The sequence below is a fragment of the Canis lupus genome, chromosome 9 (assembly GCF_011100685.1).
Source record: "Canis lupus familiaris isolate Mischka breed German Shepherd chromosome 9, alternate assembly UU_Cfam_GSD_1.0, whole genome shotgun sequence".
Classification (NCBI taxonomy): domain Eukaryota; kingdom Metazoa; phylum Chordata; class Mammalia; order Carnivora; family Canidae; genus Canis; species Canis lupus.
Window position 1 is genome coordinate 34724668 of NC_049230.1, and position 17006 is coordinate 34741673.

The 17006-nt window shown below is 35.7% G+C and overlaps 1 protein-coding gene across 5 annotated transcripts in view; it reads left to right on the forward strand.

The window, feature by feature from the left end:
- The window catches only part of INTS2 (integrator complex subunit 2), a 52529-nt gene that overhangs the window by 9835 nt on the left and 25688 nt on the right, over positions 1-17006 (forward strand). For all 5 annotated transcript variants that reach the window (XM_038547965.1, XM_038547961.1, XM_038547962.1 and 2 more), the window contains exons 6-13: positions 1535-1665; positions 1920-2093; positions 4329-4555; positions 6194-6319; positions 11871-11942; positions 12020-12134; positions 14519-14587; positions 16035-16169. In XM_038547965.1, the coding sequence (XP_038403893.1) occupies positions 1535-1665; positions 1920-2093; positions 4329-4555; positions 6194-6319; positions 11871-11942; positions 12020-12134; positions 14519-14587; positions 16035-16169 (1049 nt within the window). The remainder of the gene's footprint in view (positions 1-1534; positions 1666-1919; positions 2094-4328; positions 4556-6193; positions 6320-11870; positions 11943-12019; positions 12135-14518; positions 14588-16034; positions 16170-17006) is intronic.

Here is a 17006-nt window from a genome sequence, read left to right on the forward strand (position 1 = left end):
CCCTCCCTCCCTCCCTTCCTTCCTTCCTTCCTTCCTTCCTTCCTTCCTTCCTTCCTTCCTTCCTTCCTTCCTTCCTTCCTTCCTTCTTTAGTGAATGATGGCCCCTCATCCTATGGAAGGATGAGCTCAATCTTTTAAAAAATTTTTTTAAGATTTTACTTATTCATGAGAGACACAGAGAGGCAGATACACTGGCAGAGGGAGAAGCAGGCTCCCCAAGGGGAGCCCAGTGCAGGACTCGATCTCAGGACCCTAGGATCATAACCCAAGCCAAAGGCAGACCACTGAACCACCCAGGCATTCCCTTTTTTAAAAATTTAAAAAAAAAAAAACATATTTAAACATTTTTTGTTATAATTTTAAAAATTTATTTATTTGAGAGAGAGAGCGTGCACGAGAGAGAGAGAGCATGAGTGGAGTGAGGAGCAGAGGGAGAAACAGACTCCTCACAGAAGAGGGTACCTGTTGTGGGGCTTGGTCCCAGGATTCAGGATCATGACCTGAGCCGAAGGCAGACGCTTAACCTTCTGAGCCACCCAAGCATCCCTTGAAGAACTTTCTTTAACATGTCTTACAGTTTAGGTTTACTGGCAACACACTTTTCCAGCTTTTTAAATTTATCTTATTTATCTTTATTTTTTAAAAGATTTTATTTTTAGGGGATCCTTGGGTGGCTCAGTGGTTTAGTGTCTGCCTTCGGCCCAGGGTATGATCCTAGAGACCCGGGATTGAGTCCCACATCCGGCTCCCTGCATGGAGCCTGCTTCTCCCTCTGCCTGTGTCTCTGTTTCTCTTTCTCTCTCTGTCTCTCATGAATAAATACATAAAATCTTAAAAAAAAATTATTTTTAAGTAATCTCTACCCACAATGTGGGGCTTGAACTTAACCTGGAAATCAGGGGTCACATGCTCTACAGACTGAGTAAGGTGCCCCTTTCCAGCTTTTTTTTAATTTGAAAAAACAAAACAAAACCCTGATTTTCTCTTCATTCTTGAAAGATACTTTTCACTGGGTATAAAGTTTTAGGTTACCATTTTCTTTTAGCTCTTTGAAGATGTCATTCTGTTGTCTGTGGTAATTTTGGTTTCTGTTCCTCTGTATATAATGTTTTTTAATTTTTTTCCTCTCTGGCTACTTTATTTTTTCTTTCTGGCTACTTTTAAGATTTTCTCTTTTCCAGGGTCTTGATATGATTTTGTTTGTGTTTATCCTGCTTGAGTTTCTGTGTTTATAGTTTTCATCAAAGTTGAAAAAATTTCTTCACATATATTTTTGTCTTCCATTTTCTTTTTCTTTCTGAGTACCTTAATTATATTTGACTATGTGATATTATTGCTCTACAGGTCACTGTTCATCTTTTAAGTCTCTTTTCACTCTTTTTTAAAATTTTGACCAGCGTTCTGTTACTGTGTTTTCAAATTCTCTAATTGCTTTCTTCTGTAATGTCTATTCCACATTAATTCAAAGGCTGAGGAAATTGTTGCTAACATCTTACTTGAAAGCTTAAAGTAATAGTGGCTGTTAAATGTTCAGTTTGCAGGGGCCTGATAAAAAATGGAGAACGACAAGATGAAGAAAGTCTTGGAGGAAGGCGCAGGACAGATGCCCTACGCTTCTTATGTAAAATGAATCCTTCTCAGGCCCTCAAAGTTCGAGGGATGGTGGTAGGACATCTTATTATTTTTATGAGACAAAAGCCTTTGTATTATCAAGAACTTTCCCAGGATGATTTTAGAATTTTGTAGAGATTTGGAATTATAATTATATTCGATGTATTAGTACCTTCTTCTCTGGGTTTTTATGTTTTGGGATATGTCTTTTTCTAAACTTTAGAAACTTTAAAACATCTAAACTCTGAAGTGGCAATAACCCTTTTCCTTATGATACTGAGTTCAGTTTGTTTTCTTTGCTGTGTTAGGTGGAAGAATGTCACTTGCCAGGCCTTGGAGTGGCTTTGACATTGGATCATACTAAAAATGAAGCTAGTGAAGATGGAGTGAGTGACTTGGTTTGTTTTGTTAGTGGTTTGCTTCTTGGAACAAACGCGAAAGTCCGGACTTGGTTTGGAACTTTTATCCGAAATGGACAGCAGGTAAGGAATTAAAAATCTTATAGGTTAAGAATCAGGATATTTTGGCAACTAGTAAAAGACGAAGAAACACTTTTAGAATGATGTCATTAGACCAGTGGTTCTCACACTTGTAGTCTCAGGAACTCCTGACATTTTAAATTATGGAGAGTACCCAATAACTTTCGTTTATGTACTTTTATCTGTTGCTATTTACCATATTAGAAATGAAAACTGAAAACTTTGAAATATTTACTTAATTTAGTTAAAAATAATAATAACCATATTAAATGTGAACACATTTTTAATGAAAAATAACCAAGTTTTCCAAAAATTTAGTGAGAAGAGTGGTACTGTTCTACAGTTTTACAAATCTCTTTAATGTCTGGCTTAATAGAACCTTTGGAAAACGACATTGTACACTTGTGAGAAAAGAGTAGAAATGGTCAGTAATGTTCAATGAAGTGTTTTTGACCTTTGGACCCTTTGAAAGAGTTTTGGGAATCTCTAGGGTTTTGGGTTAGACTCCTGAGAACTGCTGTAGTAGGTCATCAAAATATGTTATTATAGTCTGTAATTTTAGTATATATATAGTGGTAAAATATAGATGACATGAAATTTACTGTTTTAATCCTTTTTTTAGTGTCTAGTTCAGTGGCATTCATAATATTTTGCAACCATCACTATTCACTTTCAGAACTTTTTTCATCATTTCAAACAGAAACTCTATACCCATTAAACAATAACTCCCATTCCTCCTTCCTTCCAGCCCCCGGTAGCTTCTTTCTGCTTTCTGTCTCTATGAATTTGAATGTTGTAGGTACCTCATGTAAGTGGAATCACATAGTATTTCTCTTTTTGAGTTTGGCGTGTTTTACTTAGCATAATGTTTTCAAAATCCATGCACCTTGTAGCATATATCAGGATTTCTTTTTCAATGTTGAATAATAGTCTACTCTATGTATATACCACATTATATTTGTTCATTCATCCATTGATGAATATTATATTTTGGAACAGTGTTTAAGTTGCAAAATACTTTACTTTTTCAAAAAATATTTCCTGATAACTCTGTGACTAGAGCTCCAATGAAGGACCCTATGCAGACTGATTTTTATCTTGTTGAAGTGAATTAGAGTAGCATGGGTACTGCCTAGTCCTTCAGGCGATTTTGTATGCTGCTGGCTCCTCATATATTCTGTATCCAAATTCTGCTTATTTCTGGCCCATTTGAGAACTAATTTTAAACTTTGCTTTCTAAGGGTGTTAACATTTATTATATACCTTCTATATGTTTGGCACTGTGTGAGGCACTTTGGTATGCTCATCTTGTTTGTAATTATCCTCTGTGGGCAGTACATTTCTCTTCTTTGAGCCTAATGCTATTAAAGCAGGTTTATCATATTTTACTTAGAAACATCCTAAAAATAACTAACATTTGCCTAATTCTTTACAGTTTAGAACTGCTTTCTTTCTTTCTTTTTTTTTATGATTTTATTTATATGAGACACAGAGAGAGAGAGGCAGAGACACAGGCAGAGGGAGAAGCAGGCTCCCTGCAGGGAGCCCAATGCAGGACTTGATCTGCCTTGGGCCAAAGGCAGACACTCAACTGCTGAGTCACCCAGGTGTTCTTAGAACTGCTTTCATATGTATTATCTTTGTTCATTCATCTATTTAACAGATATTAAATGCTTGCTATATGTCAGGCACAGGGGTAGGCTCTGCCAAGTAATAGATGACTAAGACGCTATCCCTTCCTGAAGCACTATGAGGGTGATAGACTTATAAACTCCTAATTATAATAGCTTCCAGAATTATATATTATTAATAAAATAATTGCTTCCTTGTCATTAAAGAAATTGGGGTTCAGAGAGGTAAGTGTACATAATCAATGGCAAAGCTATTGTTTAAACCCAAGATATTCTATCTCCAATATCTGAGTAATTTGTGCTATGTCACAGATAACTCCATTAGTTATTATGTACTTGAAAGTACCATTTAAATGATATTTTACAACTTGAATTATCATTAATTTAGTACTTTCTGTACAGCCAATCCAGTTTTTAAGGTGAGTAGAGTATTCCTCAGAGGGGTCAGTGAATTTTGATTTTGCTCATTGGAGTTGCAGTGATGACAGCCTTTTCAAATGGGATCAATTTCAAATGTTTAACAGAGGAGTTTGATTTGAACATTCTTTTGACTTAATAAGTACTCTATGCTTTCTTCCATTCCTTCTGTGGTCCATATTTTTTACAGAGAAAAAGAGAGACCAGTAGTTCTGTCCTTTGGCAAATGAGAAGGCAGCTTCTTCTGGAGTTGATGGGCATTCTTCCCACAGTAAGAAGTACTCGCATTGTGGAAGAAGCTGATGTGGAGATGGAGCCCAATGTGTCTGTGTATTCGGGGCTGAAAGAAGAGCATGTTGTGAAAGCCAGTGCACTCTTACGTCTGTACTGTGCTTTGATGGGGATCGCTGGACTCAAGTATTCAATAATTTGATATTTTACCTTTTTTATCATTTTACTTTCTTGTTTCTAATCCCAAGAAAGTGAGCCAAATGCCTCTTATTCTGAGGATTTGGGTTTTCTACTAGGTTTAGGTAGTGGGCTGGCCTATATCAAGAATGAAGTCCTAAGGCAAAAACATTCCTGGGTTGGATGTATCCATCTATTTTTGCCAGATTGTAAATATAATTATGTGTATATGGGAGGAGCCAGAGCAGTTAAAGAAAACCTGTGACTTTACCGCAGCTTGAGAAGACTCTAGTGAATGATGTGTGAGTGATACTTTACCTAGCCCTCACAGCTAGTTCAAGTAAATCTCTCCTGTTTCCTTTTGCAACTGAGATCACAGATTATTTAAAATTGCTATGTTGTAATTATTAAGCATAAGGTTTCTTGTTCAGTCACTGCACTACATCCTTTTGAATGATGTCCTCAACTGTTATACATACAGTCCTCACTTTGCATGTCTCTGATAAGTATGAATTTTACTAACCACGACTTTAGTGTTGGCTAAGTTAAATAAGACCACTCTCTCAACAACTAATGTATCAGTTACCATGATACATTAGTCAAATGACTGTATAAGGTACAAACTTTGCCAGAGCTCTTCCAACCAGTAGTCACTATGTAAATAACATGCACATCATGATCAGTGACTAATCCTATCATTTCTTTAAAGTTGTTGGTGACTCTTTACTGCCCATCTATTAGTTGGTGAACAAACAGGAAAGTGTGTAGTTATGTGGTAGCCTTGTCTCAGTGATAAACCCATATGTCATTTGACAAACATAATTGAAAGAAGGAATTGGCCACGAGAAATGAATGTGTAGCAAAGAAAAAAATGTGGTAATACTGGAAGTGGCATTTGAACCAATCATAAATGGAACAGCTGATCATGAAAATGTTGACACTGCTGCCATTTGAGAAACCCTAGATATGTAGCTGATGAACGTAGTGAAGGTGCCCTTGTCAACATGAATGAAGAAAGTCATTGTGGAAAAAAAACGAAGTCCCAGAGTACATGATGCTGACAAAAATCTCCACATTAAAGGAATCTCAGATCCAAACTTAGATATGATGGTTCATCAAGGCTTAAGAAAGAGATTCACTCCACTTTATAAGATATAAAGGAGAAGAAGGCAAGGGCTTTTCAAACTATTTCTTGCAAAATTTTTTTACAAAGAAAATAGTTGAATTCCCAATGTTTGTAATATTTTCAGTTATATAAATATTTGCTATTTTTTTCACTTATGCATTATGACTGACAAAGTTTTTAATGTTCTGACAGATTTTTAAGGTCACAAACAGTTAACTTTCCCCATTGATGATTATTATGATCCTGATGCAGAGTTTTGGCTTGCATGGTTATTTTTATGGTCCCACACTACTGTGCCAAGTGAGGATTGCTTGTGTTTGTGTTTGAGAAAAAGCACTGGTTGTAAGCTCCGCAATTTTGCTTTTAATGACTTAAGATTTTAAAGATTTTATAAATAGAAAGGTATCATCAGAAAGCTCAGAATTTATTTCAGAAAAATTAAACTCTTGAGATGTCCTTTTTTCTTCCTTCTTCTCTCAACTTAAGAAAAATAAAGCCTAATAATATATCCGTTTTTTTAGACCAACTGAGGAAGAAGCTGAGCAGTTGCTGCAGTTGATGACAAGTCGTCCTCCTGCTACCCCAGCTGGGGTTCGCTTTGTTTCACTCTCCTTTTGTATGCTGCTGGCCTTTTCTACACTTGTCAGGTACCTTACTACATAGATTGTGCTGTTTTCCGAAGGTCTGCTTTTGTTTATTTATTAAAATGCTTGTATAGCATTAATTGGGAGCTTACTAAAAAAATGGTCTAGGTATGGACAGTGGTATTATCTTTTTTTTTTTTTTTTTAAATTTTAATTTATTTATGATAGTCACAGAGAGAGAGAGAGAGAGGCAGAGACACAGGCAGAGGGAGAAGCAGGCTCCATGCACCGGGAGCCCGATGTGGGATTCGATCCCGGGTCTCCAGGATCGCGCCCTGGGCCAAAGGCAGGCCCAAACCGCTGCGCCACCCAGGGATCCCGGTATTATCTTTTAGTAAATTGTGTCAGTAGCATCTACTGTATGGCAGTCCCTATTCCCTTCCTTCCTATTTCCCTTTCCCTCAAGGCAACTTCTTTCAACTTCTTTAATTTCTTATAGCTGATTCTTTTGTTTTTTACTTCCACATCTTTAAATAACGTTTGTGTTTGCTATATTTTTGATTTTTTAATTTTAGGAGTAATTGATTTCCTACATGAAAGGTGAGGAATTAGTTCTCTTTTTTCTCTTCCCTCTCCCAGCATATCTACATATCCTTCCCATCTTCCCATTCTCCCAGAACAGTTATATTGCAATTTTGCTTTGACAAATATGTAGTTGTTCATATTATATTATTGGAGGCTCAGCCATATATAGTAGATGATAACTTTTCTTCTGCAAAACTTGTTTTTTACTTTAATAATTATCTGGCATTTTGTTATTTTTCATTGGCTCTTTGTTCTGTGCACTTAACATTAATGCAACCTCAAACTCTGCCATTCTGAACCTTCTCTCAAGATGTTCATACTTCTTATTTTCTTATTCTGTCAGTTTCATTGTCTTGGGGAAGTCTCTTCCTACTCTCTGAACTCATTACCTCTGTAATGAGTTTTTCAGCTCTCATCCTGAAATTGCTCTTCACGCTTGTTTTTAGGACTTGCTTCATATCTCCTTTGTTGGATCTCCTGCTTGCTACATCTTATATCTTATTTTTTCTTTTTTTTTTTTTTTAAGATTTTATTTTTTAATAAGTACACCCAGTGTGGGGCTTGAACCTACGATCCCAAGATCAAGAGTTGCATGCTCTACTGATTGAGCCAACCAGGCACCCAACATAGTTTTTTTTTTTTTTAATTGCTTTCTCATTTTGCTTCTTTAGTTTGAGTATGTGGGAGATCAGTTATTTTCAGACCGGGTATTTCTGAAAATGTCTTTATTCTACTTTGACACTTTTTTTTTTTTTTTTTTTTAAATTTTATTTATTTATTCATGATAGTCACAGAGAGAGAGAGAGAGGCAGAGACACAGGCAGAGGGAGAAGCAGGCTCCATGCACCGGGAGCCCGATGTGGGATTCGATCCCGGGTCTCCAGGATCGCGCCCTGGGCCAAAGGCAGGCGCCAAACCGCTGCGCCACCCAGGGATCCCCTACTTTGACACTTGATTGATAGTTTCATAGGGTTTATCATTTAAAGTTGGAAATAATATCATTTGAGAATTTTGAAAGTCTTGCTGCATTGTCTTCTTACTTGTAGTGTTGCTATTGAGAAGTCTGATGACATTCTGATTTTTGTTTTTTTGTGTAGCCTAGTTTTTTAAAACTATGGAGACAGGTAGGATTAGCTTTTTGTCCCTAGGATTTTGAAAATTTTGGATGATATGCCTGTTTTTATCTATTATCCTAGGTATTCAGTAAACCATTTTAACCTGGGAACTCATCATGTCCTTCAGCTCTAGGAAATTTTCTTAAACTAATATGTTGGTAATGTTCCGCATAGGACTTTTTCCTGTCCAAAACCTTCTTTTATTTGGATATTGGACTTCCTAAAATGATTATCTTATTTTCTTATCCTTTCCTGTTTTCTATATATTTGTCTTATTCTACTTTAAAAAAAAAAAAACAAAACAGCCTAGTTGAGAGACTATTTACATACCATAAAACCATAAAACTTGCCCATTTTAAAGTGCATAATACAATAGTTTTAAGTATATTTACAAAGTTGTACAACCATTACCACAATTTAATTTTAGAACATTTTATCACTCTGAAAAGATACTGCTCATTGTATCTTCAAGCATTTGTTTTCAGCTTCCAATTCTCTGTCATTTTTGACATCTAAGAGCTCTTTTTTGTTTTCTGGATATTTCTTCCGTACGGTAGCTGTTGCTTCATAGTGGCATGATTTCTCTGAAATTAATCATAATGTTTTTTTTTAAGATTTTATTTATTTATTCATGAGAGACATAGAGAGAGGCAGAGAGAGAGGCAACAGGGACAGGGGAAGCAGGCTCCATATGAGGAGCCTGATATGGGACTTGATCCCGGAACTTCAGGATCACGCCCTGAGCCAAAAGCATATGCTCAACCACTGAGCCACCTAGGCATCCCAATCATAATGATTGAAGAGGTTTTGTTAGTACTGTTGGTTTTCTCTAAGGTTTTTTTTTACTTTTTTTTTTGGTCTCTATTTTTTAAGTCAGAAACTTTTCTCAGGGTTTTGATCATTCTTAATTGTTTATATTTAAGAGTAGGAGGGGTGCCTGGGTGGCTCAGTCAGTTTAATGTCCAGCTCTTGATTTCAGCTGAGGTCATGATCTCAGGATCATGAGATCAAGCTCCACATTAGGTTCTGTGCTCAGTGGGGAGTCTGCTTTAGATTCTTTTCCTCTGCCCTTCCTCCCCCCTTCTCTCTCAAATAAATAAATCTTTTTTTAAAAAAAGAGTAAGAAACTAACAAGCAGATTGAAGCTTTTAATGCCTAGGTGGCTCTTTGGGAAGCTCTTGGGTTTACCAGATTCTTAGAGGAGACTCTTGCCTTACGTGGAGGATAAAGACCTGATAAGAAAACCCATAAGCAAAATTTAAAAAGTAGGGGTTAAAGGTTAGGAGATCTAAACCTGTAGTATAATTATTCACATAATTCTACTTTTAGAATGGTGTCCCAGATAGCCCTGGTTGTTCCTCAGTTCAGAGACTCCCTCTTTCACCATGTCCAGAACACAAATCTCCAGTCTTCTCTCTGCTGGGGCATGGGGAACCATCTACTTGTGTAGAATGGAGGAGGTGATTTGGAGGTCTACTACTTATATAGACTGCTGACCTTTTAAACTTAATTTGTCTTCAGTCTTCATCCCACAACTGCCTGGAGCTCTCAGTTCCTGAGGTCTTTAGCGATTCTGTGGTATTAAGTGGATTGGCTTTTCCCTCCTGCCAGTGTAGTATTCTGCTTTCTTGGATCTACTAAATTATTTACCACTCTTCTATATGTGTTGTCAATTCCAGCATTTTGTGTTGTCCCTCAGCATCATCTTATGCATTTATGCCTTTTAGGAAAATCCTTTTAATGTAGTTTGGAGTTTCAGGAGCGTGTGAAATCAGGTAATAAAATGAAGTGCTTTCTTTTCTCTTTACCTAAAGTAATTGCTAAATATTATCTCTAATCTTCATCACTTCTGGAAGGTGGGTATTTCTATCTGTATTTTTCAATAGGAGAGCTAAAGTTTTTTTTTTTTTTTTTTTTTTTTTTAAGACACATTTATTCAGTGTCATGATCAGAATATTACATTTAGCAATCAACAGCATGGGTGCAAAAAAAAAAATCTACATTAAAACCCTTTGTTGGAATGCTTTACACTTTCCACAGAACAGAAACTAAAATAACCTGTTATACAATTAGTCACAAATACAGTCCTCGAGTTTTTTTGCCCATACACGACTATTGTCTAAAACATGTCTTCTGGGATCCCTGGGTGGCGCAGCGGTTTGGCACCTGCCTTTGGCCCAGGGCACGATCCTGGAGACCCAGGATCGAATCCCACGTCGGGCTCCCGGTGCATGGAGCCTGGTTCTCCCTCTGCCTGTGTCTCTGCCTCTCTCTCTCTCTCTCTCTCTCTGTGTGACTGTCATAAATTAAAAAAAAAAAAACAAAAACAAAAACAAAAAAACATGTCTTCTTTGTAGCAGCTAGGCCCTGCCACCACTGTGCTTGGCTGAGTTCACAAATCTGTTGTAACCTGTAGCTTCCCTGTCACTTCTCTGGCTCTCCTCTCCTGCTAAACTTTGTTTCCTGGCAGTAATTAAAACCTTCTGCCACTGCCATAGCTGCTGCTGCTGCTGCTGGAACCGCCATAGCCACCTTGGTTTTGTGGTTTGGCAAAGTATTGGCCTCCACCACCATAGGGGCCAGAGCTTCTGCCTCCAAAATTTCCTCCTTTCATGGGTCCAAAATTTGAGGATTGATTGTTGTAATTGCCAAAATCGTTATAGCTTCCACCACCTCCAAAGTTGCTTCCACTACCACTGCCATAGCCGCCTCCGCCTCCTCCGTTTTTATAGCTGTCATAACTGCCACTCCCACTATAGCCACTGCCCTGGTTTCCATAACCCTGTCCACCACTTCCATAGCTTCTGCTTCCTCCAGAGTAACCAGGGCCGCAGGAGAGCTAAAGTTTAGAAGGATCATTTAAATTTCTTGTTTGAGATCACATTACCAGTAATTAATAGAGATAGGATTCCTACTGAGCTCTGCCATGCTCTAAAGGCTGTTATCTTTCTACCATTTAATGCTTTTATTAGTGAAATGGTTTAAGTATAGTTCAGAATGACCTTTCAAATTCTCTTAGCTTGGGATAGCAGGCTTTTCAGTTGCTTTTTTTATCCATTTACTTTGCAATGAAATAGAAAATCAAAATTATTTTCATAAGTCAAAGTTGACTTGTACCTTTCAATGGAATAGGCATTCCCTTTAAAAATGTTTTGGTATGTTTTTATAATAATTTTTTATGTCTGATGAGCCCATGGCTCATTTTTCTTTTTCTTTGACTAGTGATCACTTATTTCTCTATAATTTTGAATTCTACTCAAAGTGTTTCTGTAAATTAAATTTTATTTTCCTTGTTACAGCCCTAGTACTCAGTTTGTGACTTTTTGATGACCATTTTAAACACTGGATTTTTTTCTGAATGAAATATTAGCCATTCAAGGATGCCTGGGTGGCTCAGTGGTTGAGCGCGCCTGCCTTCAGCTCAGGGCGAGATCCTGGAGTTCCGGGATCGAGTCCCACATCGGGCTCCCTGCCTGCATAAAGTCTGCTTCTCCCTCTGCCCATGTCTTTGCCTCTCTCTCTGTGTCTCTCATGAATAAATAAATAAAATATTTTTTTAAAGAAATATTAACCATTCATATAGTTCTTCTACTATTTTAATCCCAAAAAGTCTTGACTTTTCTAAAAAAAGGAGAAGTTCACTCTCTCCAACTTGGAAATGCAGTAATTAAGCCTTTGAGAGGGTTTGACTATTCACATTCATAAAAAAAAGCAAAGGTCCTTATTCTTCATCTTTGGAACTACTTCATATTTCAATGACAGTTAATGGCCATTTCAACAAGCAATTAATTTGAATTGATACTTCAGAATAGAGAAGGAAAAAATAATTTCTGCTAAAAATTATTCCAGAATGTTTTCTCATTCTATGCCTGTATATCTGATTCAAACCAGTGACTTTTTCATATTTTCTATAGTACACCTGAACAGGAGCAGCTAATGGTAGTGTGGCTAAGTTGGATGATAAAAGAAGAAGCTTATTTTGAAAGGTAAGATGACTTCATTTGTTGCAGTTAGTGTTTCTTATTGTCTTTGGAAATTTACATTTTCTTTTTTGTTTCAACAGTACTTCTGGCGTTTCTGCTTCTTTTGGGGAGATGTTGTTATTGGTTGCTATGTACTTTCACAGCAATCAACTTAGTGCTATTATTGACTTGGTCTGTTCCACTTTGGGGATGAAGGTAATTTTCTTTTATCTTTTCTCTAAGGAAAGTATTTCTAAGCTGGGTGGTTTTTTGTAGTATATAGTATATTTTGTTTCCATTTTGAAGTAATTTCAGTTTAATAGTTTGAAATTAATCAGGAGCTCTTAGAAAAAAATACATATTAATGAAAACATTTATTTGCCAGAATAAAAGATGTTCAAGATAGAAAGTTGGGAAAACTCAAAATATAGAAAACTTAAAAAACACAAAAGAAAGGAAGAATATAATTTCATTGTTCAAGATATCAAGTATACTACTGTTAACACTCTTGTGTCTGTTCTTTCTTTATATTGATATATGTATTTTGTGATTTAAAGAACTTCTGTGTGATATTTCCTCACATCAGTAAATGTTTTAATACAATATCATTTTCATTGACTGTAACATAGTACATCTTATGTACCAATCATGACTTTCTAATGGATCCTTTCTTATTTGCCATGTAGATTTGCTAATTTCTGGATGGGGCTTAGATGGTTATCCTTATTTATGTAAATACCACATAGACGCTCAAATATGTTTATCTTTAAACAGTTTTTTTTTTTTTTTTTTAAGTAATCTCTACACCCAACATGGGCCTTGAACTCAGGATCCTGAGATGAAGCGTTGCATGCTTTACCAACTGAGCCAGCCAGGTGCCCCCTTTTTTGGGATGCCTGGGTGGCTAGTGGTTGAATCTGCCTTTGGCTGAGGGCATGATCCCAGGGTCCTGGGATCGAGTCCTGCATCAGGCTCCTCACAGGGAGCCTGCTTCTCCTTCTGCCTATGTCTCTGCTCTCTCTGTGTCTCCCGTGAATAAATAAAGTCTTTAAAAAAAAAAGTATTTGGATTATCTCCTTAGGAAAAAGTACTAGAAGGCAATCACTAAGCAAAAGAATATGATGATGTTAAGATGTTTAATGAGTACTGCCAGATTACCTTTAAGAAAGATTATACCAGTTTAACTGTTCTTATCAGTGAATGAGAGTACCAATTAACTGGACTCTACCATTCTTTTTAATCTTTATAACTTTGATTGATGAAAGATAGTCTCACTTAATTTTCATTTCATCGTTTACTAGTGAAACTGTAGTTTTAATTATTTTTTTTAATTCATAGGGTTTTGTTTTTTTTTTCTTTGTAGTTTAAAAATCTGTGTGTTTTGGCTGGTTCATTTCTTTTGTGAAGAGGTTTATCAATGTCCTGATTTTCCTATAGGGATTTTTATTTATTTATCCTTTCACTGATTCAGAATTCATATATAAATGATATGCCATTATGCCTTATGTATCATATTTCATTGATTTCAAGACACATATTTTATCTAATATTGAAATGGGGCTTTATTTTATAGTTAGGTGATTTGTAGTGTAATATGGTAGTAATCCCTCTCCCCACTTGTTTTCTTGAAAAGTTACTATTAAATCAGCATATCTTATTTTCCTTAGTGTCTTTAACAGTGGAGAAGTACAATATGTTGCAATTGATTCTTCTCAGTCCTTTTTGGCCATGTGAAACTTATTTTTTTTGGTGTGTGTACTATATTTAGTATTTATTTTATGGTTCCTACTTTGATGTTACTCTTAGAAATACTATCTTAAAAAAAGGCAGGGAGGGCACCTGGCTGGCTTAGTTGGTAGAACATGTGACTCTTGGTTTCAGGGTTGAGTTTGAGCCCCATGCTGGACATAGAGATTAGTTAAAAAAAGAAAAAAATGTAAAAAAAAAATGTTTTAAATGAAAAAAAATTTCTCTTTTCTCAGATTTAAAGAAACAGTTACCTATGTTTTCTTACAGTGTCGTTGTGGCTTCGTGTTTCATATTTAAATTTTTAGTACACTTAGAGTTCATTTTGGGTATGGTATCATGTGTGCATATATGTATATATATATATTTATTTATTCCCCTGGAAGATAGCTGTTTTACCTTCATTGATGAATAATCCACTTCTTCCCACTGACTTGAAAAGTTGATAGTAATATTTACTAAGTAGTTTTGTATGTCTGAGCAAAAACACACTTTATTTATTTATTTTTTATTTTTATTTTTTTTAAAGAAAAACACACTTTAATGTAGGGTTTGAGGAGCTATTTTTTTTTAAAGATTTTATTTATTTATTAGAGAGCATAAGAGAGAGCATGAGAGGGGGGAAGCGTAGAGGAGGAGGGAGAAGCAGACTCCTCCCTGAGCAGGGAGCCCAATGTTGGACTCCGTCCTAGGACACTTAACCAACTGAGACATCCTGGTGCCTGAAGCCATTTTTAAAATAGAGTATTTGAACATTAATTTTACATATCATAGTCATTTTAGATAATACATTTATCAGAGAAAAGCACTTCATATATTTTTACATGCTATTAGAATTTTTTTGGTTGTTTTAGATTGTAATTAAGCCAAGTTCCTTGAGCAGGATGAAGACTATCTTCACACAGGAAATTTTTACTGAGCAGGTACTTCTTTTAACTTTATTTTTAGGTACTTCTGTAACTTTCTTTTATAACTTTTTTTGGGGAAAACTTGTATATCTCAGTTTAAAAGGATACTATGGTCTTTTTCTGTTCCTTTGTAGTTTTTAGTGATGGTTTATTTAATCTTTAAAACTCTGTAAAGAACAATCCCTTTTAAAGTTTGCTTTTAAAGCTACTTACTACATACAAAAGCATGTTTTAGATTTATATATTTTGGAGATGTTGAGTAAATGCTGAAGAATATGGTCTTCAGTATTAATGGTAGGGATCTCACATGGGGTAATCATTTGGGTTTGTCAGAGAAAAATAAAAAGAGACCTGTTTAAACTTTTAGGCTGTAATGTTCATTTCTAACTAAATTATAAACTAGAATCTAAATTCTTTATCCTTTTTAAATTTTTTTTTTTTAATTAGGCTGGGTGTGGAGCCTAAACTGGGGCTTGAACTCATGACCCTGAGCTGAGATTGAAGAGTCGGATGCTTAACCGACTGAGCCACCCAGGCGCCCCTTAATTCTTTATTCTTGTATTTATGTGTTCTTATTTGGCCGCAGTACTTTTGTCCATGGGTTAAGCCTATGGATATTTTATTTTTTCAGCAAAAGATACAACTCTGAAATTTAAAATTAATTCCCAGTTTAATTTGTCAATTTAAACTTCAGATTACAAAAAACATATGTCTGAAAAAATGAGATATTTGAAAATGCTCATGAATGCATAATTTTTGCTTCTTTTACAATAATATTCTCATCCCTATACCAATTTTCCTTTTTCTCTCAGTATATATACACTCCCACATAACAGACACAAATAATACATAGGAAATTCATAAGTTATTTTTTATGTATTTATTTGAACTCACTGGAAGACAATGTTGGAGGGTCTTTGAAAACCATTAGAGGTCTATGCATGACACAATGAGAAGAATAATAAAAATCCATTTTTATTTATGTATATATTTATATCCCTATATATTTATCACATATAGAGAATATATGTCACATATAAAGAATTGATAATTTATAATTCACATATGTTTTTCAAAGCAATTTTTCCCTCTCACAAAAACCTTTTGAGGCAGGTAAGACTGTATTGTCCCATTTTATAGATGTGAAAATAGGCCTAGAAGATAAAGTGACCTATCTAAAGTCACTGAGCCCAGATTTTGATTTTACATTTTTTAACTTGATATTACTGTTAACATATTTATGTTTACAATTTTTTTAAAAAATTAGAGTGCTTTACAAATCCCTAAATGTATGCAGCTTTATCATCCAGAAATAATTGAATCATGTAATAATTAGTTTTTCTCACTCATTCTTAAGGATCACATTTGTGTTAGAATTGACACTACCTGCTAATCCTCCCTTTTTCAGAATAATTTTATATTTGGTGTTATCATATGTATTAATACTATTTTTCCCTTTTAGGTTGTCACAGCTCATGCTGTTCGGGTTCCTGTCACCAGCAACCTGAGTGCCAACATTACGGGATTTTTACCTATTCATTGTATTTACCAGCTGCTAAGGAGTCGTTCCTTTACCAAGCACAAAGTGTCAATAAAAGTATGACCTTACATTTATATTTGAAGCTACAACTCAAGTTAATTTTTTTCCCCTAATTCTTTATTTTTTTTTTAAGATTTTAAAAATTTATTTGTCAGAGACAGAGAAAGCATAAGCACTTTCCGCTGAGCAGAGAGCCTGACTTGGGGCTCGATCCCAGGACCCTGAGATCATGACCTTACCCAAAGACAGATGCCTACCCTACTGAGCCAACCAGGCATTCCTTTTTTTCTAGTTCTGTTAGTTTTATAGGCTTCTGCTGCGGGTTTTATGTATGAAATACAGTTACTAATCATTTATACATAGTAAGTAGGACATTAATTTCAGTTTTTTTAAACAATGTAACTCTTAATTTATTGACAAAATGTAAGAGTATTACTAATCCAGTTAAAATTTTAATGATACCTTTTGGCCATTTCATTAAAACTTGGTGCGAAATTGCCATTTTCTTTTTTTAAAGATTTTATTTATTCATGAGAGACAGAGAGAGAGAGAGGCAGAGACACAGGCAGAGGGAGAATCAGGCTCCATGCAGGGAGCCCGATGCGGGACTCGATCCCGGGACTCCAGGATCCTGCCCTGGGCCGAAGGCAGGTGCTAAACTGCTGAGCCACCCAGGGATCCTGAAATTGCCATTTTCTATACTTTGGTTTTGTTCACCAAACTGACAAAGTTGCTTATCAGCCATGACCAGCATTTGTACTTTTGTCCCAAGGATAACTATCATCTAATATACGTATTTTGATATATTTTCAATCAGTTATAGTTGGCTATACCAAACAGTTAAAAGACCTTTTAAAGAAAAAGATAAATCCCAGAAGGTAAAGACGTCTGAGT